The 22,764-nt window shown below is 55.0% G+C and overlaps 1 protein-coding gene and 1 long non-coding RNA gene across 22 annotated transcripts in view; one reads left to right on the top strand and one right to left on the bottom strand.

The window, feature by feature from the left end:
• Positions 1 to 22,764, bottom strand: part of DYSF (dysferlin) — a 247,566-nt gene that overhangs the window by 124,502 nt on the left and 100,300 nt on the right. For 13 of the 21 annotated variants that reach the window (XR_004428173.1, XM_033175041.1, XM_033175043.1 and 10 more), the window contains 10 exons: positions 19,161 to 19,202; positions 17,410 to 17,525; positions 16,844 to 16,957; positions 15,368 to 15,545; positions 14,635 to 14,759; positions 12,493 to 12,599; positions 6,870 to 7,062; positions 4,605 to 4,760; positions 715 to 846; positions 459 to 625 (listed from right to left, as the gene is read on the bottom strand). Coding sequence is in view for 20 of the 21 variants with exons in the window: in XM_033175041.1 (XP_033030932.1) it covers positions 459 to 625; positions 715 to 846; positions 4,605 to 4,760; positions 6,870 to 7,062; positions 12,493 to 12,599; positions 14,635 to 14,759; positions 15,368 to 15,545; positions 16,844 to 16,957; positions 17,410 to 17,525; positions 19,161 to 19,202 (1,330 nt within the window). In the remaining variant the exon portion in view is untranslated. The remainder of the gene's footprint in view (positions 1 to 458; positions 626 to 714; positions 847 to 4,604; positions 4,761 to 6,869; positions 7,063 to 12,492; positions 12,600 to 14,634; positions 14,760 to 15,367; positions 15,546 to 16,843; positions 16,958 to 17,409; positions 17,526 to 19,160; positions 19,203 to 22,764) is intronic. The other 8 variants (XM_033175042.1, XM_033175045.1, XM_033175046.1 and 5 more) reach the window with 1 other exon arrangement.
• Positions 12,850 to 20,932, top strand: LOC117062005. Its single transcript, XR_004428174.1, has 3 exons — positions 12,850 to 12,932; positions 14,461 to 14,513; positions 20,904 to 20,932. It is a non-coding gene; the product is annotated as an uncharacterized LOC117062005 (long non-coding RNA).

Genomic DNA, 22,764 nt, shown 5'->3' with positions numbered 1-22,764 from the left:
TTTGAGCCCAGGAGTTTAAGACCAATCTGGACAACATAGTGAGACCCTGTCTCTACAAAAAAATTAAAAATTAGCCAGGCACGATGGCGCATGCCTGTGGTCCCAGCTACTCAGAAGGCAGGAGCAGGAGGATCACCTGAGGCCAGAAGGCTGAGGCTGCAATGAGCTGTGATCATGCTACTGCACTCCAGCCTCCAGACAGAGCAAGACTCTGTCTCAAAAAAAAAAAAAAATTCTTTAATGAAAAGAATAAAGGACTGTCTGACCATCCAAGACCTTCTGGAAAGGACTGCTGCCTGGCGAGCCTCAGTGCTGGGAAAGTTCAGTGAAGTTCCTATGACCAGCACAGGAGCAAGCAGAGGGATCAGCAGAGCCCCAGCCTGCCTCCAAAAGGAGGGTGCAGTCCATAGTGGGCAGCCTGACCTGGCTCTCCCCAGTTCTCCCCGCCCACGACTCACGTCTTCTCCGGACACACGAACCAATCTCCAGCCCAGGTCCAGCCGGCCGAGGGGCGGAAGCTCTCCTTGGGTAGCTTGATCTTGCCGGTGACGTCAGAAAACTTGGGGTAGGTGAGGCCCGTTGTGCCCCAGTTCCCGACCAGGGCCAACTTGGTCTGGTTCTCATACTGGAGGGCCAGGAAGAATGAGACATGAACAGGGGGCCCAGGCAGCTCCAGGGAGTGGGAGGCAGAGGTGGGGGCTGGCAGGCACTCACGGTTTCAGCAAAGACAGACAGCTTCCCCTCAGCAAACTGGTTGAACTCCTTCTCATCCACAGAGAGCCCAAACCACAGCTTGACCCGTATCTGCACTGGCATCCGGGCCCCAGGCACCTTCTCCATCGGATACTGGGTACCAGAGAAGGACAGAAACCCACAGTCCCCTTCAGGATCCAGATGTCCCAACGAGAGCCTGAGGAGGAGTCCTCCAGGGTTGGGTAGACCAGCCTGACACCCTCACTGGGCGTGTACCCTGTGGAAGTGCTTACCAGCATTGCATGGAAGGGGAGCATACAATTGAGAAACGCCCACCCCACCCCCCATCCCTCACCAAGATTCCTCGCCATCAAAGGCAAAGGCTACATCATTCCCTTCTAGGAGCACTCTGCAGAGAGGAACCATGTCTAGCCCAGATCTCTCCTCTCCCTTTCTCCCACCACATCCTCACTTCCAGTTTCTTCTGGAACAGTGCTTGCCAATGGAACTTTCTATGATGAAAATGGTTTATATCTTCACCATCCAATATGGCAGTCACTAGCCCCATGTAGCTACTGAGCACTTGAAATGTGGCCAGTATGACTGGGGAGGTAAAGTTTTCGTTTCATTTACTTTTAATTAATGCAAATTTAAATAGCCATCTGTGGCTACCATATTGGACAGCACAGTTCTAAAACTTGTCTCTAAAGGAGATATAATGATACAGATCTGGAAGGAGAAGAAATTAAAGCCTCCCCCTTCAAGTTTAGTATTGTATTTCTTTGGTTAGTGTATCATCTAATATCCCTACCCTTTCAAGTGATTATCAGCATGTCAACCACTGTTCACTGGTCTTCAACTGCTTTTTATCCTGAAACTTTCAGAAGCTCTGCCAAATGGGATAACCACAACAACCCAACATGAAACAGAAATTATTCTCCACAATTACTTCACCATTTGATTGAAACCCAAGGTCAGACATGGCCTGAGGAGCAGAAGCTCCTGCTCTTAAAATTCACATTGTCCCCTAGAGGAGGCAACACATTAAGTACCCAGGCCTAGTGTCATGAGCTCAAAGCAGTATATCCTCTGGGGCAGGGAGCCGCGTGAGCAAAGGGGTGGGTTCAGAAAAAGAAAGGGCGGCTGAGGTAAGGCATCCCACGCTGGTCAGGGAGGCCTGGATCCCTGGAGGGAGAGCCCAGGGCAGGTAGGATGCTCAGGAAGGGGCAGAGGACATGCCAAGGCCGGGACCACCTCATACTTCTCTCCTGCAAACACAGCCCCGCTTCTTTTGGTTCATCTTCAGTGAAGCCTGGAGGAGCCCCTGCGTCCACGTGTCATGGCCCGGGGAAACCTCTCCATGGCTGTTCGCTTAGGCTGTCCTCTCCCCCGGGTGGTTAACTGCCTTTACCCTCCAAACCACCAGCCCCAGGGAGATGGCAGGAATGCCTGACCCCCACTTCCCCCATCCACCCCCGGCTCTCTCCCCTGTCCTCCCCCAGACGGGGCCAGCCTGCCGGACCCAAAATAGCAACAGCAAATAAAGAAATGTCTAGTTTGGGGCTCCTCTCTCTCCCTGCTGGTGCTCATTTTTTCCAACTTTGGTTTAAGTTCAGAAACACCAGTGTTTTCTTGGTCTCTGCTTGCTGCCAACATTTTTGTAGAGCTTGCTCAGGAGCTACTGGCGGGGCTCATAAACTCAGTGGGGAAGACTTCGAGAAACAATTCTATATCTTTTTTTGTGTGTGTGCTTGAAACCAGGGAAAATGTTTTAGTGTGCATTTCCCTGAGGCTACATGGCCAAGAGGTCAGAACCTGGAGCTCGTCCCCTCCCAGCGAGTCCACCAGGCACAATTCAGCGGCACCCCCGCTGCTCTCACAGCCAGCCTTCCCGACAGCGCTGCTCAGATGCAGCCACTTCTTGACTGCTTTTCCTTTTTGCCCTACCAGGCCAGGAACCGGCTTAGGAGGTAGATTCTCAGAGGTTAGGCTCTGACAAGCACAGGAGGTTAGAATCTAATGGGAAACATGCCCCAGGTGGCACGTGAGCGGGTGGATGGGGGCAGCCTACTGCCCAACACACATACACACACAGACATCCTTACTCACACAACTGTGTGCAGACATCTACTATCCCTGGACTTCAGCTGGCCTCTAGTCATGGCACGCATAGAGAAGGGGAGTTCTCCAAAAGGAAAAGGGGAGAGGTGGGGAGAGAAACTAACATCCATTGATCACTTATTTCCAGCAAGTCCCATCACCTGTGTTACCTAACTCAACCCTCAAAACCTGTAAAATGGGCAGCCCCACCCACCCTCATTTTACAGATGATAAGACAGCAGGCAATTCAGAGAAGTTAAGCAACCTGCCCAAGGCCACACAGAGCTCCAGTCAACCCCGGCATCCTCTGTGGTACTGAAACCTATCCCCTCCGCACCCTCCAGGGAACAACAAGACGACTGGCCAATATACAAATGCGTCTCGGCATCACTCAGGGGGCTCTGCTCCCAGGTTCGGGTTGGAGGCTAAAGTAAGTCAACAATGACTTCCTGGAAGAGGGGAGGAGGGAGGAGAGATGTGGGGAGGGGGAAGGTCGAGCACGGAGGGGTTTTAGGGAAGTGGACTAGACTGGATGAAGACCCGGTGGCTTAGGTCGAGGAGGCCTTGAGTGCTAGCAGAGCTATTCAGGGCAAATGAAAAGAGATAAGGAGGGCTGGCGCAGTGGCTCACGACTGTAATCCCAGCACTTTGGGAGGCTGAAGCGGGCGGATCACCTGAGGTCAGGAGTTCGAGACCAGCCTGGCCAACAGGGTGAAACCCCGTCTCTACTAAAAATACAAAAAAAAAAAAAAAAAAAAGAGCTGAGTGGGGTGGCAAATGCCTATAATCCCAGCTACTCGGGAGGCTGAGGGAGGAGAATCTCTTAAACCTGAGAAGCAGAGGCGGCAGTGAGTGGAGATCACACCACTGCACTCCAGCCTGGGCAACAGAGTGAGATTCCATCTCAAAAAAAAAAAAAAAAAAGAGGTAAGGAGCAGGCCTGCTTCTCAGGGCCACTCCTCCCCAAGCAGGGGCAGCCTCACTGACAGCCCTTCAAGGAGGGCCCTCCCTTGAGCCTGGGCAGCCATCATGCAGGGAAGGATCTCCCGCATTATGTCCTGCACGCCAGGCCACACCAGGACCACAGCAGCCTTGGCTGTATGTCTGCACATGAGCCTAGAGAGGAGCACAGATGGGCTCTCCCCAAGCACCTGCTCACCTCCCAGTCACCCATCCCCAAAGCTGGTGACTCCCCTGGAAAGGAGGAAGAGGGAGCAGGGATGGGTGTTGGAATAGGAGAAAGGGCAGGAGAGGTGGGGGCTGGTGAGACCAGGGGACACAATTACATGCTTCCAGCTCTCCAGTGGGTCTAGTTTGTGGTGTGCCTGTCCCAAACCCCAGATACCAGCCTTACCAGCAGAGGGACCTGAGCCTCAAAGTGACTCCAGCTCCAGTCCAGGGCACTACACTCAAAGTGACTGGGTGTAGAGGCCAGGTCATGCAAGGCCTGCTAGTGCCTGGGAGCTGAGGACTGAGGCCTCCCTATAAAGGCCTCCCTGCCTGGAAGAACAAACACAGCCCCAGGGGTCAGCCCTCTGACATGACCTGGACCACAGACTCCACCTCATTCACTCCCAGCGCCAGTGATTCCAGCTCAAACCTACTAGTCCTACACTAGGTGCAGGGGCCTGGGGACTTTGGGGGAGACCAAGGAAAAGGAAAGTTGTTTTACCCAAAGACCTCCTCTCCTTCCAAGACCACAGCCTAAGAACTAAGATAGGACAAGAACAGGAGAGGGAAGCAGAAGAGGTGGGAGAAAGGCCTTGTGTTGGGAAAAATATGATCATGATTTGGGAAAAAAGAAAACTCACTTTCAGAAAGATTGTCTGCAACTTCCCACAATTCTTGCCACAGTAGTTGGCACCCCGCCGGGAGAAGAGGACTTGGTGGGCGGGCACCCGCTGGTATGCCACACGCTTGTCTCCCTGCAGCATCCAGATGATGATATCCGGCAGGCTGTTCTGGGGCTGAAGAGAGGGCGGTGGTCAGGGTAGGCATGGTGACACACCAGGCCCACGCCCCACAGCCACACCGTGAGCTGACCTCTGACTCAGAGGCCACAGAGGCCTCTCCTCTCCCAGCTTCCATCCCACATGCTGCCCACCCTGGCCTTCCCCCAGACCTCCCAGGGCTGGCTAGTGTCTGGCTTGAGTGGCAGTAAGTCCCCAGACGACAGAGCATAAGGCGGCCCCCAGCTCACATGAGAAGCCTGCCAAGGTTACTGAGCTGAGTACATCCTTCTGGGAAGAGACACTCCTGCCTGGACCTCAGACCTTACATTCTTAGGTCCTCGCTACCAGGTAGACATTCCCAGGGGGCAAACATCAGAGAAAAAGATTTGACCAGGGAGGTAACATTACGCCTAGGACACCGCTCACCTTCCTCAGTCCCGAAAGTGGGAACAGATCCATGGAAGGTATGCCCTTCCCAGAGGACACACACCCTCCTCCCCTAGCAGCAGGATTCCCGTGGCCTGAAGACACTGGACTCTGAAAATGGTGACTAGTCCGGAACGAAACTGTGAGGCCCCTAAGCCCCTCCAGCATGATTGACAACTGCTCCCAGCTGCACACTCTGGAGAGCAGGCTGATTGGGTAAGGGTCCATTTGCTTCCAAGGACGATGAGCAAAGTGAGCCCAAGTGGGGCCAGGTCTCCACCCAGGGCTCCTGCTGAGCTGATGCTCCTGCAGCACAGGTGAAGCATGCCCACGCATCACTTCACTGAACCCCAAGGGCGAGCCCAGGAGGCAAGACAGGCAGCCCCATTTGACGGGTGAGGAAATTCAGGCTTCGAAAGCTTAGGAACCAATGCAGATTTTTCTGACTCCAAACATGCGTTCCTAACCACTATACCAGGGGTTCTCAAAGTGTGGCGCCCACAGCAGCAGCAGCTTCTGGGAACTTGTTAGAAATGCCTATTTTCAGGCTCTGCCCCAGTTCCATGGGGGCCAGGAACTTGAGGGGTGGGCCCTAACCTGCTTTGCACAAGCCCTCCAAGGGATTCTGATGCACATGCAAGTTTGAGAAGGGTTCTCTCCACGGCGCCCTTACAGTGACAGCGCGACCTTAACCCCTTCCAGTCATATCACAATTGATGCTTAGAGTTCAGGGCTCAGTCTGGGCTGAGATTACAGAGAGCAGCCCGTGACCAGCCTGAGGGGTTGTTCTGCTGCCACTGTGAGGGGTTGGTCCACAGCTGAGCAACACAGTGTCCACCAGGGAACCAGCCTGTGCCTATAGGCCCTGCTGACTCTAGGGACCCACATCCCTTCCTGAGCAGCCTCCCTCTCCCCTTCCACAGCTTCCTCCAGTAGCCCCTCTCCTGGCCCTGCCCTTCTCACACTCCTGGGGAGAGCCCCTACCTCCTCCCTGGGAGTCCCACATGACTCTGGTCAGAGCAGGCAGCAGCGATCTCTGCCCACCACTTGTGAGCAGACCCTTCTCATTCCAGACAAATCCCCGACCTGCCTGTTTGCCAGGGAACCGGGTGGGTGCATCTGGCCATACAGACCTCAGGGGGAGGGTCTGCAGGTGGGGAAAGAGTTCCCCAAAGACAAACCAGAGCCGGTTCTCTCTGATCAGATACAGCAAAGCTCCGAGTTACTGAAAATGTAGCCTTCTTGCACCTGGGGCTCAGAGGCATCCAAGGCAACAGGAAACAGAGGGTCTAGGCAGGGGAGGTTGTTGGCCAGGTGCAGACAGGCACTGGCTGGCAGGAAGAAGGAGTCGGGAACCTGAGGAAGCAGGCCCTGGCACTGAACCTAGAACCAGGCACCTGGATTCTGGTTCCAGCTCTATCTCTGACATACTTTGGCAAGTAGAGGACATTTATTAGTTACCTATTGTGTGTCAGGTTCTATGCCAGGCCCCATAACACCCAGTATCCCACCACACCCTCTCTCTTCCTTCTGCAAATTGGTCCATTGAGGTTGAAAGAGGTTAAGTCACCTGCCCAAAGTCACCCAGCAATGGAACCAGGGTGGGTAATAATCCAGACATTCCCCTTGAGCCTGCCAGTTCTGATGTTCCAGGCAGCAGGAGAGCAGAAGAAGAAAGGTACCCGCAGGCTTAATTACCTCCTCAGCAAGGGCACGCAGACGCAGGAGCCAGTCCTCAGCCTGATCCAGAGCAGCAGGGAGCTCACTGTGGCCAAGCTTCAGGGCCAGGGCAGCCTCCGTGATTTGGCTCAGGTGACGGGTGCGCAGCCGGTACAGGTACTCGTCCAGGTGGGTGGCAGAGGGTATCTCATGGATATCACCCAGAGGCTGGCTGTGAGGGACAGACAGATGGAATGCGCCTGATGAGCCCAGGGCTCCCCCAGGTCCAGGCATGCACATGTGTTGGTGTTCTCACAGCAGGCCTCACCCTCTCCACCTGCCTGCTGGGTGCCTTCTCCAGCCGGCTCCACAAGCACAACCATCTCTGTGTGATGTGCTCCATCCTCACCTCCTCCAGGAAGCCTTCCTCACCCATGTCAGCCTACACACCTCCTGATGTGGAGCCCCCAGCCCCCAATTCCAGGACTGCCAGTTTGGAATCTGTCCTCAACTCCAGTCTGGTGAGTTCTTTTGCATATATGTTCCCCTCTGCCCCACTGACTACAGGCTCTCAGAGGGCCCAGGGGGTCCCTCTCCTGCCCCCTGGATCCTCCTAGAGTAGAGGCCCCAGCGCTGAGTGCCCTGCACTGAAACAAGCCCGCTCTGTGCTGTGTGTCCGCATTCTTCAAGGAAGAAATTTAGGAACCCCTGAAAAGCCACTGCAGGCACTGCGGGGAGGCCAGCAGCTCAGATGTATCCACCTGAGGTGGGGTGGGGAGCCACGACAGAACCCTTCCCAGAACCCTCTGCTTTGGGAAGCCTTTGGAGAGGAGGTGGGGGGTACATGCAATGCCAGAAACACAGCCCTGAGCCCTGAGAGGTAGGAGGTCAGGTTTAAGCTCAATCCTGTTTAGAGGCAAAGAACTCTGACCTTCCCCATCCCACAGACGCTCCCTAAAAGTCCTTCATATGGCTCCTCCTCGCCATTCCAAGCCCAGGGGTCGGTACCCACACAAGGGCCATGCAGAAATGCGGCGGGGCGGTCTGTGCACTCCCTAACCAAGCGGGACCCCCTCCATTTTCCCTGATTGAGGGTATGGGGGCTGCCCTGCCCCCACCCCACCCCCTTGACTCCCAAACAGGACATTAGTCAAACCCGCTCCACCAGGTCTGCTCCCACCACTTGCAGCCCCCCCACCTCCCCTCCCCGCAGCGTCTGACTCCCGGCTCCCGGCTGATTTATTTTTCTGCCAATTTCCCCGAGCTATGCAGAACCAATTACCGCCGGAGCGCAGCGGCACCGCCGCCGCCAGATACACCACTCTGGCAGGCCCTCGGCGCACTACATTTTTCCTGTTATTTTTTTTAATTGAATTTTTAGGGTGGGGGGAGCAGTACGCAAACTCCATCTCGGGAAACTTAAGCCCCGGGGCCTGTCTCAGGTCACGTACTGCACACCCTGTAGTAATATAATATTTACTGCCCCGAGGGTGCCGCGGATGGGCTGCCCCAGGCCACTCCTCGGTGGTGGAGCGGCATGCTCCGTGGGTAGCGGGGCGGGGGTGGGGGGGCCTGGGCCGGAGCCCTGGGCTGGGGCCTGCCTGGGAACCAGGCCTGAGTGGGCCTGAGGGCGGGGGCAGGCGGGTCTGGAGAGGGATAGGGAGAGCCCAGCCAACCAGGGTGATTTATGCGCCCAGCCTGGGTCGGGAGCCGGGAGGGGCTGCAGTACAGACCACCAAAGGGAGATTTTCATGGAGGCCACAGCCCAGCCAAGACTCCCCAAGAAACATTTAGGACCTGTGAGTGCCACTAACAAGCTGTCTCCATGCTGTCTCGGCTCTTTCCCTCCTCAGGAAAGCCCAAGGCAGGGGATACGGAAAGAAGGGGAGACCAGGAAGAGAAGGCTGATGGAGCTCCACCCAGCCCTAAGCAAAGCCAGGGGCCCCGCCAACGCCGGCTGGCTTGGAAATTGCAGGTAGGCCCAGCACAGGGCTCAGCAGGCTGAGAGCAGAGTGGGCTGGGCTGCTCCCAAGGTCCCTGCTTGCCTCTGCGGGGCCGGGTGGATACCTGTACCCTGGGCAGTGTCCAGCCTGAAAGATGAACTGGCCTCGGGGCATTCATTTCAATCCTTGTGAGCAACAGCTCTCCCCTGGGCCTGGGCTGGATGCTGCATCCAGAGATGAGACCTGGCCCTGCTCTCAGGGAGCCCACAGAAGAAAGATGCAAACAGATCCCTGCCTGATCAGCCTCAGAGTCAGGAGCCCTTCCTGGAGGAAGTGGCTTTGAGCTGCACCTGGCAGGGCCAGCAGGAGTCAGTAAGGCCCAAAAGAGCAGGAAGGGCATCCTGGCTGATGGAGCAGCATATGCACAAGTGCAAAGACACAGAGGCAAGGGGGAGCCTGTAGGGGTGGGGACGCTGAGGGCCAGACAAACCAACGCAGAGCTTCAGAAGTGCAGGGGCTCCATGAGGCAGGTGGTGGGGACAGAAAGGCCTGTCCACCAGGATGAGAGCAGGGGCTTTTCCTGGATGCAGCGGCAGCCACTACAGGGCTGACGTAGAGGCAGGCGTGACACAGATTGAAGACAATGGGGATACTAAAGGAGGGATGGGAGAGGAAGGAAGGAGGAAGGACATGGGTGAGGCAGAGCCACCAGGGCTGGGGCAGAGAAAAGAGGAGGTGAGCAGTCAGAGCTGGCTCAGGTTTCCAGCGTGGGTTCTGGGGAGCCAGGAAAAGACAGTGCCGGGAGGTGATGAAACCTGTCTGCAACACGTGTAGCCCCAGACGCAGCACGGAGGTGCTGGCGGGACATCCACGTGGACATGTCCAGCATGTTGTGTTCATAGGTGTAGAGATCAGAGGAGAGGGCTGGGCTGGAGGAACAGAGTGGACACCACCGGCCCTGGGGAAGGGGGAGGCTCCCGGAAGATGAGCCGGGAAAAGGACTGAGATGGAATGAGGAACACTGATGCTGGAGAAGTGGGCCAGGCTGGCTGGAGAAAGGGTGAGCTGCTGTGGTCAGCTGTGGGCCTGAGTTTGCTCAAGGCCCCCATGCCCGGCTGCTCTGCATGTCGGTTGTGATGGTGCTCAGCATTGGAGTGGGAGGTGGAGGAAGCCCTCTTGCTGAGGTGCGGGGCACTAGTGGCCTCAGGTGGAGCTGAGCAAATTGCTCCTGCTGCCTGGAATTCCTCTCCTAGAGAGCCATTATGCATTCCCAAGAGGACGGGAACCCAGCTCTCCTCCCAAGCTCCTGAGCTGGAACAAGCATCCCTGCTGGGAGGCCCAGCCACTCGTCCAACCCCGAGAGAGTGACTCAAAGGGGTCAGAAGTGTTTTTAGGCAGATCCTCCAAGAGCAGAGCCCTGCAGAGGTCACTGAGGGCAGCCAAGGACTCAGGGCCCACGGGTCTCAGATGTCCCAAGCCCCTCAGACCTGCCAAGCTACAAACAACACGGGGGTCATGTGCAGGGCCACAGGTAGAACCCAGAATCCTGGCCCACCCACCTCACCCAAAGTGGTGCCAACGTGGCACCATGAGTCATCGTGCAGGTGGAGCCTGGGGCCCTGGGGATGCCCTGGGGAGCTCACCCAGTGGCTGCAGCCACCCCAGGCCGACCGTGCCCGTATGCGCCCCTCCAACCCCACTCTATCCTCCCACCTCCAGATCACAGGCCAGCTTCCTCACAGACGCCTCAACACAGCCTGTCCTGAATGCCTCACCTCCCCCTCAACTGGCTCCTCCTCCTGCTAACCCTCTCACAGCATGGCCCCCATGCCCACCTAGCCACCCTGGCCAGGACCAGGGGATCATTCTGAACCTTCCTGTGGCTCCCACATTCACCCCATCAAGTTCTGTCCATTACAGAGCAGCACTGCAAGGGGGTTCTGCCACTCACTAGCTGTGTGAATCTGGGCAAGTTAATCAACCTTCCTCTCTGTGCCTCAGTTTCTTATCTGTAAAACAAGGGTCATTTACTTTTTTTTTTTTGAGACAGAGTCTTGCTCTGTCACCCAGTCTGGGGTGTAGGGCCGTGATCTCAGCTCACTGCAACATCCACCTCCTGGGTTCAAGCAATTCTCCTGCCTCAGTCTCCCAAGTAGCTGGGATTACAGGCACCCGCCACCACACATGGCTAATTTTTGTATTTTTAGTAGAGATGGGGCCAGGCTGGTCTTGAACTGCTGACCTCAAGTGATCTGTCCGCCTCAGTCTCCCAAAGTGCTGGGATTACAGCTGTGAGCCTCCACACCCAGCCTACTTTCTACTTCATAAGATTTCATGGTTGGTTAATAGCAGAGACCCTCGGGGCCACCCAATTGGGCAACAGCCTCTCCTGCCACCTCCCCCATCCAGGAGGCAGCAGGCGTTTCAGGCTTCTGTACCTTTGCCTTGGCAGTCCCCTCTCCAAAGGCTAACTCCTGCTCCTCCCTCAAAGTCCACCACAGGCATCCCCTTCTCCAGGAAGCTTCCCTGAATTCAGTTAGTGGGAATGAGATGCACCTGCTTGGAGCGCCTAAAGTGCACACCTCTAACTTCCCAACAGACTTTACCTCCTCTGCCCATTTTTTGCATCCAACCATCCCTGGAGGGCTGAAGTTGTACCTTTGTCAGTATGCTCTAGGTGTCTGGCACTGAGCCTGCCAGGCTTTAGGAAGGCTGGGGGAAATGGGGGAAGGAATTCCACTGCTGGGCCGGGAGCATTTCTCTGGGGTAGTATTTTGATAAAGATATACTTCCTAACTGAACCACAAACGATAGAAGGGATGCTGCATCAGTGGCCATGGTTATCAATTCTCTGATGCGTTCAGCAGGGCTGTACAGCCATGCTGAGGGAGGGGTGATGAGGCGTATAGGGGGCATAGAATACATTTGTGTATATTCACACATTTGCATATATTAGCCCCGTGGAGAGCAGAGGGGCAACTATTTAAGTCCATTTAACAGCTGAGAAAACTAAAGTCCAGAGAAGAGAAGCTTCCCAAAGTCACAAAGTCAGATAAAGAGACCAGGAGCTAAGTCTCCTGACATTTCTTCTTCTGAGCAATAATTATAGCTACCATTTATTAAATCTTTCCCAAGAGCCGGGCACTTTGTTTAGAAGATATTATAAAGTAGTTATTCTTCATGCCAGGTTGAAGTTGAGAAAACCAAGGGTCAGAACCCACGGGTGGCTCCCCAAAACCACATGGCAGTGGAGGAGATGTGAGATGCACCCCTCTGCTGGGCCTCCACACCCCGGGCCTTCTTTTCCTGAAGTCGACAATCAGCCGTGTCAATAGAAGGCTAAACAGAAACCATGATCCCCGACATGGCCTTGAGGGAATGAGGGGCGCCGTCACCCCACCCCCCAGCCAGCTCCTCCTGGAGATTCCATCAGGGAAATAAGAGGTCGGGGATCAGAGACACAATGCCCCCCATTCAGGTGAGCCGGCCGCCGGGCCCGCAGCTGCCGCTGCTGCAGGGAGATTTATGACCTGCTCTCAATGTCACCTTTTCAACTCCTGCGCTGGCTCCACCACCTTTGGACTCAGCACGGGCTGGACTGCTGGCCAAGCGTGGCTGGGAGACGTGCCATTGCTCACCGCCACACATGAGCACTCGCAGCAAAACAGGCCCAGTTGAGCCAGGAGAGGAGGGCACCAGGGGCACCAGGTCCCCCCTACCTGCAGCCTGCGATGAGCTCATCCATCAGCTGAGCCACGAGTGAGTCCACGTCCTCCGTGGAGCACTGCGCCTTCAGGGCCAGGTGGACCTGCTCCAGGCCAGCTTCCTGTGGAAGGGGCAGGCAAGGGTCAGGTGTGTCACCACAGGGCAGAGGGTGCACGCTGGACCCAGCCCCTAGGCCCTGTCACTGCTACTGAACCAAAAAGGAGTGAACAGTTAGAGCAAAGAAGACAGAGCCCAGGCCCAACAAACCAGGTTCTATCCTGACCTAAGAGCCTTCCAAGGCTGCCCGTACCCAAATACATCCAAAGTCTCGTACCTGGAACTCCAGCCTCACATGTAGTCACAAGGAGCTCGGGGGGGTTCTGCAGACTTGGAAAGAACTTGATGGCTTCTGAGTCCTCCCTGCCACCCTCAAAGCAGGCCTGGCTTCCCACAGGTGAGTGGCCCTCTCCCAGCCTGCTCTGGTTCCCCACCTGGAACCCTCTCTTCTTTCCAGATTCTACCACCCAATGAGGCTTAGACTAAGAGCGCCCTCTTCCAGGAGCAGTCCCGCCACCTCTAATCACAGGAACCTCCTTCCTCAAACTCCCGCGGCCTGCTCATTCCCTGTGCTGCCTCCCAGGGAAACAGGCCCTTACCAAGCTTTTCTCCAGCCCTCTCCGTGGGGCCTCAGCCCTGAGCTGAGAGGCCAAGGACTGTCCCTCAGCCCCCCACACACCCCTCCCCACCCACCGGCCTTCCTGAGCAAGGACACGTGCTCGGGATTTGGACTACCAGTCTCATAGAACTGGAAAGAACATGGCCCCTGCCCTCTTGGAGTCTGGAGTCTTGCTGTGAGCCAGTGATTGGCCCAGAAGGTAGAGTCTAGAGCTGTATGGCATCAACTCCATGTTCTCCCCATCTCAGCACTCGCTGATCTCCTCTCTCCCCTAAAACTTCCAGTCTCTGGGAAGGTGGGGCCACCATGGCCTCCTTCCCTTCTCTGTCCACCTTTCCTTTAAGCCATGCTCACCTCCCCACCCGCAGATATGCCCAGGCCTCTCCAGCCCCGTTTCCCTCCACCTGCTGATCCCAGCATGCTCCTACAGTGGAGCCTGCACCTGTCTCCTCCATTTTCCCACCAGCTGTCCCCATCCACACCACAGAAACCCCTAGAGCCACTGCCAGGACCATCAGCTTCCCACTCAACCTCCTCACCTCCCTTGGCCTCTACACCTCTGCCCACCTGTGATTCTCCTCCATTCTGGCCAAGTGCCAGGACTGCAGCATCCAGCATCTGTAGGGGCCTCCCCAGACGTCCCCTCTTCACCCCCAAAACAGAACCTGACCTCATATGTTCTGCTCTTCTCCCCAGCTTCCCAATTCCCCAGCCACCTGAGTTCCTCTTTATAGCCCTTCCTCAGCCCCAAATCCCATTGGCCACCAAGGCCTTGTAGCTCAAGTCCTGCAATTTCCCCCCCGCTGAGGCCATCTCCTTCCCAGGGCTTGGTCACCCTCTCTCAGGCCCCTGCAATGGTGGCCTAGCTGGGTTCCCACCCCCCATCTGCTTGCACTGGACACAGCCCCCTCACTGGCCTATGATGCCTTCCTGACGCTCCTTGGCCACCCTCCCTGCTCTGAGCCCCACATCTCTCTGCCCCTGGAGTGTCACCTGTACCTAAGTTTAGAAAGCCCTGTATGAGAGGCACAAGTAACCCTATGCCCTCCTTTAATAAACTGACTCTCTGAAGACAGAGCCAGCTCCTTGTTCACCTCTGGCCTCTAGCTTCTGGCTAGAAGTTTCTAGCATAAGCCCTTGCGTGCATTAAGAGTCCAAAGGCCTGTAATGAGTAAGTGAGCGAGAGCAAGGCCGTGCCCTGCTGCGTGACATAGGTTTTCTTTCTGCTTCCTTGCCCTGGGTCCCACTGCACACTGGAGCTGCCTCAGGTTGCTCGCATCCCCTCTCTTCTCTTCCAATCGTGCAGGACAGGACCACAAGCCTGGTACTGCCAAGACACCGAGGACACCAACCATGAAGGTAAGTAGGCACAGCCATGTGTCAGTGTGTGCACCAGTGGATGGTGGTGTGAGACGCCCCGTGCAGCGGGGTAGCAGGTGCATGCACAGGCGTGTGCAGCTTTGGGCACGTTTTCACTCACCAGCCGGTCAGCAATCCCAAGCAGCTGGTTCTGAGTCTCGATTCTATGGCTGATGTCCTCCCAGTAGGATGACAGCACCACCACAGGTTTCACATTACCCCAGGGTAGGTAGTAGTAGTGGCACCCTGGAATGGAGAGACAGGCCTGAGCACTGTGCCAGGAGTGGAGGACGGGTGGGATGGGGTGCTAAGAGTGCTAGCCTCCTGGGCACTCCAGGGCTAGGACTGGCAGAGCGCTGGGAAGGGGACCACATGTGGGAGAGACAGGCACCTGCTCACCCTTCCCATCTAAGAACCCTCTTGGACACACGTGGAGTGACCCATGTTGCCCGGTATCTGAAAGAGGTGCCTGAGCTCTCTGTGTGAGTTGAGCAGACAGCTGCAGCTCTCCTTAGGGCTCCTGGGCATGTCAAAACTGAGGAGTTGTTAGAGCTGCCCTGGGAAACCCAAGGCCACACTCCCTAAAATGTCCAAACCAAGGCCGGCAGACTCCTTGAAATGAGCAGGATGGGTCAGGGTCAATGCTGACCACAGCTGGTCCCAGGAACTGCATCTGTGGGCACTAGTAGCAGGGTCCCTCGCCTGGAGGAGAGCAAGGGGACAGCTGGAACAGGTTGGCCAGGGCCAGGGCCTTTGAATAGCCTCTGGCAGCTTTCCGTGGGAGGCAGGATTTAAGGTGTGCCCCCTGCTCTATGATCCTGTGATGGGGGTCCCAGCCAGGAGCACTGCCTCACCGTCAAAGACTGCACGGCTATACTGAGTGGTGGAGGCCAGCGGCAGGCAGGTCATGTCGAACTTGTTCCCATAGTTCCCAATGCTGACCTCGAACTGGATGGCATCATCCACATCCTGCAGCATGGTGGCCGAGTAGAAGGCTGCAAACAGGGAGTACTTGCGCCTCCTGAGGTACTTCTGTGAGCAGAGAGTGGGCCAGAGGGTCACAGGAGAAGCAAAGAAAGGCACCCGGGCTGGGGAGGGGACATGTATCTGGCAGGCCCTGGCCATAGCCGGCACCCAATAGCTCCTGGCTGGACTGATGGGTGGCAAATAGCCCAAGAAAGAAACAGCATCCAGATTTCATTGCTAACTGAACAAGCTCATTCCAGATCTGCGTGTGTCTGGCCACGTTTCCCTAATAAAAGCTGCTCCTCCAAGGTCAAGCTGCCCCTAATCCAAACCACCACATCAGCTGAGTGGGGTCTCCCACTGGGCCCCCAGGGGCAACCTGGAACTTATCTGCCATTTAGAGGGGCTAAAGGCTCTAAGCCACCAGGCACCTGCTCAGAGCTCCTGCCCCATGCCACTCAGGGTCTCCCCCTCAGCAGCCAGCTCTGCAGGACACACGGGCTGCCACTGTCTTGTGCCTGGGATGAAAGGGTCTCTTTGTCCCCTCCAGGCACTGAGCATAGGGTGGGGACAGGGCAGGAACTCAATCCTATGATTGAGAGAAGAGGGGTCAGACAATTGGGTGTTAGGTGAATGTAAATAGTAGCAACAGTAGCACTTAGTAAGTGCTTACTGCATATGTGTATTAATTTCCTTAATTCTCACAACCATCTTATAAAGTATATTATTACAAGTTATATAATATAACTTTAAGTATAATATACCCCCACATTCCAGATAGGGAAACTGATGGAGCCTGTAAGTGCTGCAGCCAGATTTCAAACCAGAGCTATCTGACCACTGTGTCTATCAGCTTAAATCACCACACAGACTCTGCACAGCTGCCTCCTGGACACAAGGCCAAGCTCCACCATCTGTTGCTCTGATATATCTGAACCTGTTTCCTCATCTGTGAAATGGGGATAATAATAATAACAGCAGCCACCTCATGGTGCTGGGAGGAGTCAATAACAGCAGGGGTGTCAGCAGCACAGTGCCTGATACATGTTCAGTGCTTATTTGACTTAATAGTTATCCTTACGTTATTATTATAAAATCACGTCTCATTTTGCATCAAGCTCTAGACTTTTGAAATATGTTCATTTATCTTCTCTGAGCCTGTGATCATTCCTCCAGGGAGGCAGGGGCAAGTGTTAATTTATTCCCACTTTACAGCTGAGACCTGAGGCCCAGAGAGGTAAAGGCACTATGCATGTGGGCAGGGCTGAGTCCTTCCTCTGCCATGACACCTCAAGGCCAGTCTGGTGTGGCCATCCCTTCCCCGCCCCCGACACCCAGCTCCCACCAAGAGCCATGCCCCTCACCTCCACCCGGAGGATGTCATCCGCAGGAAGGTCCTCCACCTTCTGCTCACTGTGCTCCACCAGCTTGGTCTCCAGGGAAAGCAGAAGCCGGCCACGATAAGCCACACCTTCCCCCTGCCAGGGAGGTCAGGTCACCAGGAGCAGGGGAAACAGAGGGAAGGAGGGGAAGGAAAAGGGCACCCTGTGGCCCTGAGGTAGCTCATCTCCCAGGCACCCAGGAGGTCCCTGAGCCAACCTCATCTCTCTGCAGATGAGGAAAGCATGGCCCAGAGAGTTCGGGAGATATGACAAGCCACCCAGATGGACAGTGCCGGATGCCAACCCAGACCAAAAGACAAAGACAGAGAGACAGGGCCTGGGTCCTTCAGGGCAGGGAACATGGAAGGATCAGACTGGCACTCAGGAGAGGTAGTGTCAAGGGGCAGAAGGAGAATTCCCTGAGTGGGTGGCTGCCTGGTTGTGGGCCCCCAGGCAGGGTTGGAAGACCCTGCATACAGGCCTGGGCTCCTGAGGGACCTGGGCATCTGGCATCCTGCCCTTGCCAGGCAGGGCTCCAGCTGGCTCACCTTGCCTGTGTTGAGCTCTGCGTAGGGGTCCAGGAAGCCCGTGAACTCTCTGGGACTGCCATAGAGGTTGATGTAGCAGGGTCCAAAAGTGGGGAGGAAGCCCAGGTGGTCATCCACTGGGAGACACAAGTGGCAATCAGAGGGATCGGCCCAGTGGGGCTTCCCAATGCTCAACCCAGCCACCTTCCAGCCTGAGCCCACCCCGACCCTCAGTTCCCCCCAGATGCAGCTCCTGTCAGTGTATAAAGACAAACGCCACGAGCAATAGCTCTCATGCCCTCCCCCACGTCTCTTTACTCCTCACCATCATGCTGAGATGCAATCATATTTGTATTATTTGTATTAGTCTCATTTTATAGAGGAGGAAACTGAGCCTCAGAGATGCAAAGAAACACATGACTACAAGGTGGCAGGGCCCAGAATGGTGTCACCTCAAAGCCCATGCACTCAGCCAGCACACAAAGTTGGGGTTCAAGGCCCTCTACTGCTCGTGCCCCTCCCCAGCCCCACCCCATCAAGTCCTGCATCCTACGCTTCTATAGGCACTGTAGGCCCTGCAGCCAATGGGGAGGACCTAAGAGGTCCCAGAGCCCGGTAACAAGAGAAACCATCTCCCAGGAGGCCAGGGATGGAGCCCAGCTAGATGTTCCTCCTCCCTAGGGCAGCCGCCAGGCACATACCCCCTGCCCTAATGGCCTTGCCTCATCCCAGAATCTCCTCCACACACACACACACATTGTGCAAAGAACATTTTTTAACAGAGCAGGTCAGAGGAGAGAGAATTACACTCCTGAAGAGGGGAAATCTCTCCACATCCTTTCCATCCTTTTTTGGAGGCTCTCTTTTGCTAACATCATTTTCCAGCTCACAGCTGAGTTTGCCAGATGGGACTTTACTGGCCATACCCCAAAAACCCTAAAATGCCACACTGTCCCTTTCAGAGGAATGGGGAAGAGGTTGTTTCCAAAATACCAAAGGTGGAAAGCAGAGCCAGAGACGGGAACCCTCTGGAACGACCCAATCAGGCCACACAAGGATGAGCCAAAATAGGGGCAAAACAAATGGCCTCAGCAGAGAAGTGTTTGAGCCAGACCTAAGGTCATGCACTGCGAGTCCAGCCCCTGCCGAGACCCTAGGGATGAGGGAGGAGCCAGGACAGGGAGGGACCAGAAGGCTGGAGCCTCACCTCCCCTCTCAGCCAGGGGCCACCCCACTTCCTTCAACACCTTCCCTCTCCTAGACCCCAGCACAGACAGGGCACTGGCCCTCAGGAGAGGTGGGAGGCCCAGGTAGATGGGCTAACAGGAGCATTACTAATTGTTTGCGTTAATCATCTCAATTATGATTTACCTTGGGGATTTCAACTCCAAGAGTTTTTAACCCCTCTTGGCCTCCTCCTGGCCCCTGAAACACCTCACACTCCCCCTGCCCCACTCCAGACCCCCATGCCTGCCCCTACCCCTCACTACCAGACAGAGGGGTCTAACTGGAGCATCGGCCCAAGCCTATCCCATTTAGGAAGGGTTGGGGAAAATGGGAGGAAATTGTCCCTTAAAGCATTCCAGACGATTTACATGCTCCACAGAGGCTGAGAGATGACAGCAAATGTAAGTCCAGGGACTTACCTTTGTGGGGGAACCTCAGTCCCACCTCAGGCAAATCAAAAACCCCCATGCCTCCAGCACCCTCGCCCTCTAACCAAAACCCAAGGCCCCGCTCCCCTGGTTGTCCCCAAGGTGACAGCAACGTACGGTCTGTGGCTTTTGAAGACTTGACGGCACCTGCAGTCTCCTCTGAAGCGTAAAGAAATGGAAAAGGGGTTAGGGTGGGCATGGCTGGGAGAAGTACCGGTTACATGAACAGGCTGTGGATGAAGAGCTGGCAGACAGACAGATGGAAAGACAGCTCCAAGCTGTCAAACAGATGCAGCCCGAGGCCCCACCCTCTGCCCAGCTGTAAATGTATCACAAACTAAATCATCACAGCCCCTCCAGACGCAGCCCCCAACACCCCATGAGCCCTAGGGGTCCCACTTGGCCTGCCCATCACTCTGTGTTCCGTTTGCGGGACCCGAAATTTGATTCAATACACTCAAGGAATAATTCAGAAAAGAAAATGTGCTTTTCCATATGATAGCCAGATAAGTGAGGGGAACAAAGTACAGACACAACGGAAGGGTGGGGAGACGCAAAAGGGCCAGAGCTAGGAAGCCAGGCACACCCCACACTCCAAGCCCACAGGCAGGTCGCACCAGGCGCGCCGAGCAGGGACATTTCAAGGCACAACATCTCCACCTAGTGGCCGTGTCCAGAATCACCCCTGAAGGCTCCACGTTGCCTATTCACAACAGCAGGCACTGGCATCTGGCTTCTGACCGCTTCCAGGGAAGCACAGAGCCAGACGCTGTCCACAAGCTGAACACGCTACACACTTGGGTGCGCCCCTAAAGGTTGGTAAGGAATGTCTAGAAATAAGAAAAGCAAGGAAGGAAATGCTCTGGCACACATATGGACTCTGAATCTGTCCCTCACTGCTAGGCAGGTACACAATGCCGCCAAGGAAGCGGACACCCCTCAGTCTTCCTCCACTGTCCTCTCTGATTTCTGCCTCTTCCCAAATCTGACCTTCCCATTCTCCTTGTCCAACAGCAAAGTGTGACGCAGTCTGAAGTCACGTGCCCACCCGGGACGTGGTTGGTGAACTTGCTGATTACTTCCCTTCCTCGTTTACCTTTACCTGTTGCTGTCCTCCAGAAAACACTTCTTTTCCCCAGCCCTGTGACTGCAGTCAGAAGTCAAGGGTTGAGGAAAACTTTGTGAAGGAAGAGTGCACAAAGACACAGAGAGAAAGAGTGGAGAAGAGAGAAGGGAGCGTGGCCGTCCGGAGTGAGGACAGGGCAGAGGCAGCAAGGAGGGCCCGGCCCAGCCCCTCGGCCCTCCTCAGCCAAGCCTCAGCTACGAACGTCAGCCAGCAGACACCAGGACTGCATAAATCATAGTTCATGGCCACCTTCATCTCCAAAGCAAGAGGTTTCCTTCCATGGGCAAGCCAGGGCTCTGCTCGTCGGGAGATTTCTGCAACAGTGAGAGGGCCAACACAGGCACAGCTGCAGGCCCAAGGAGAGCAGTGGCGAGGGACCACCGGAAGGAAACAGATCCCATTTTAAGCTCCTTCTAAATGATTACTAACAGGCCTGGCCTGTTATCTTGGGCTAATGAGGCCAAGGTCACAGTTCCAACCCCCATGTGCTTCTTACAGAGGCAAAGTTGGCTTCCCACCCAGAGATTTTGAATTCTGGCTACAGACTGGTGCCCAGCCCAGATGCAGAAGTCCCCCTAATCCCGTCGGCCATCTGACCAACACATGCCTCTGGTGGCTCTGAGGACCAAGTGGGTGACTGCAGAGCAGCCTGCCTCCCAACCACACCTTTTCATTAATTCACCCTTTCTTTCTTTCTTTTCTTTTCTTTTCTTTCTTTCTTTCTTTTTATTTAGACAGTGTCTCGCTCTTGTCGCCCAAGCTGAAGCACAGTGACGTGATCTCGGCTCACTGCAACCTCCACCTCCCGGGTTCAAGCGATTCTCCTGCCTCAGTCTCCCAAGTAGCTAGGATTACAGGTGCCCACCACCATACTGGGCTATTTTTTGTATTTTTAGTAAAGATGGGGTTTCACTATGTTGACCAGGCTGGTCTCGAACTCCTGAACTCAGGTGATCCACCCACCTCAGCTTCCCAAAGTGCTGGGATTACAGGTATGAGCCACTGCACCCAACCTAATTTACCCATTCTTTCATTCATTTGTTCATTCAGCAAACCTAACCAGGTGCAGGAGGAGGCACTGAGAATATGCAGTAAGACATGGCCCTGCTGATGTCTTAGGTCAATGACTCCTAACTTGGGGATGGATCACAGTCTCTGGGTGTGAAGGCCCATCCTCGGCTCTCACCCCTGTGTCTGCAGACAGTTCAAGGGCACAGTGACTAGTGAAGCCGCCCAAGACAAAGCCTCTACTTCGTCCACATCACCCTTCTGCCAAAACACAAGTGTTTTATTGTGTTTTCCCTCAGTCCAGGGAGCTGGGGCTATGGAAGTCCAAAACACAGATGAATGCTCCCAGTTCTGTGACCCGAGCAACAAAGCTCAGCTGCCTCACCTGGGGGAAGCTGAAGGAGATAGAGAGCAAGACCTCCTAGCCCAGTGAGCCACAAGTCCCAGCCCTGCACACAGTCCCTGGGAGGTGCATGAAGAAGCTGAGGCTGTGCCCCGCAGTCTGCCCCGCCAGCTCCCTCTGCCTCTCGGCACATCCCCAAGCCCACGGCAGCTGGCTGCCTGACTCTCACTTGCGCCAGGCAAGAGGAGAAACTGAAAACTGCTGGGAAATCAGCATCATCTACATTTCAGAGACGAAAGGAGACTAACTTTGGATTTCTTAGCTGTGGAAAACACTAGGATACAAGTGCTATTTATGGAGCATGAGTTTCCTATGTATAAAGTTATGAAAGAATCTGTGTACATTTCACAGAGCTCGTGTGCCTATTACCTTTCAAAAGACTTGCAGCTTCTAAGGAAAGCACTCTTTTTTAAAAAACAAAATTCTTACTTAATACTTCAGAGCAGAGGGTCCAAGGAACACTCTAGTGTGCCCAGGCAAACTTGTGGGCAGAGGTGTTTAAGAGGTTAGTGTTAGGTCTTGTCCTCACTGGAAACAAAAACAAAAACAGAAAAACAAAAACTCCTACTTGAACCAAATCATCTGGTGAACCCTGAGGCGGGGAAATACAGAGAAAGAACTTGTTTTTACAGTTCAGTTTCATTTGGGCTTTGAGAGCAGTGAGGAAATACAAGTGTTGTCTATCGCCCCAGTGGGCTAGAAGCCCACAACGTGGAGAAACAACATAAAAAAGGGCTGAAAGGAAAGTTGGAGCGATGCATTTCGAGGGGGCTGCGTGCAAGTCAGGGACACTTGGCCGGAGCAAGGCAAGGGCCCGACCTCAAGGCCGGAGAGAGGCCCTGGCCCCAGAAAGGGACCCACCTCTGCAGGAACGGGTGGGCAGAGTCCGAGAGTCATCAAAGACAGCTCCAGTTGGATGCACAAGTTTAACTCTTTTACTGCCACTTAGATCAAGCTATTTAACTGCATGTTCAAAACCAGTTAGCTGGTTGCAAGAAGATTCTCATTTATTTCCAGAACCATGGGTGATGGAAGGTGGTCCCAACTTTGAATGCCTTCCGAAGCACGCTGGGTTGCCTGTGACCTGAGCGCCATCTAGTGACCACATAAACATCTTTCTCGCCTTCCCACCAACACACTCTTGCGGACACAGAGAAAAGTGAGGGCTCACACAGCATAGAAAT

This window comes from Trachypithecus francoisi, unplaced genomic scaffold (genome assembly GCF_009764315.1).
Source record: "Trachypithecus francoisi isolate TF-2019V2 unplaced genomic scaffold, Tfra_2.0 Lachesis_group17, whole genome shotgun sequence".
NCBI lineage: Eukaryota > Metazoa > Chordata > Mammalia > Primates > Cercopithecidae > Trachypithecus > Trachypithecus francoisi.
This window is presented reverse-complemented; position numbering and strand designations above follow the sequence as displayed.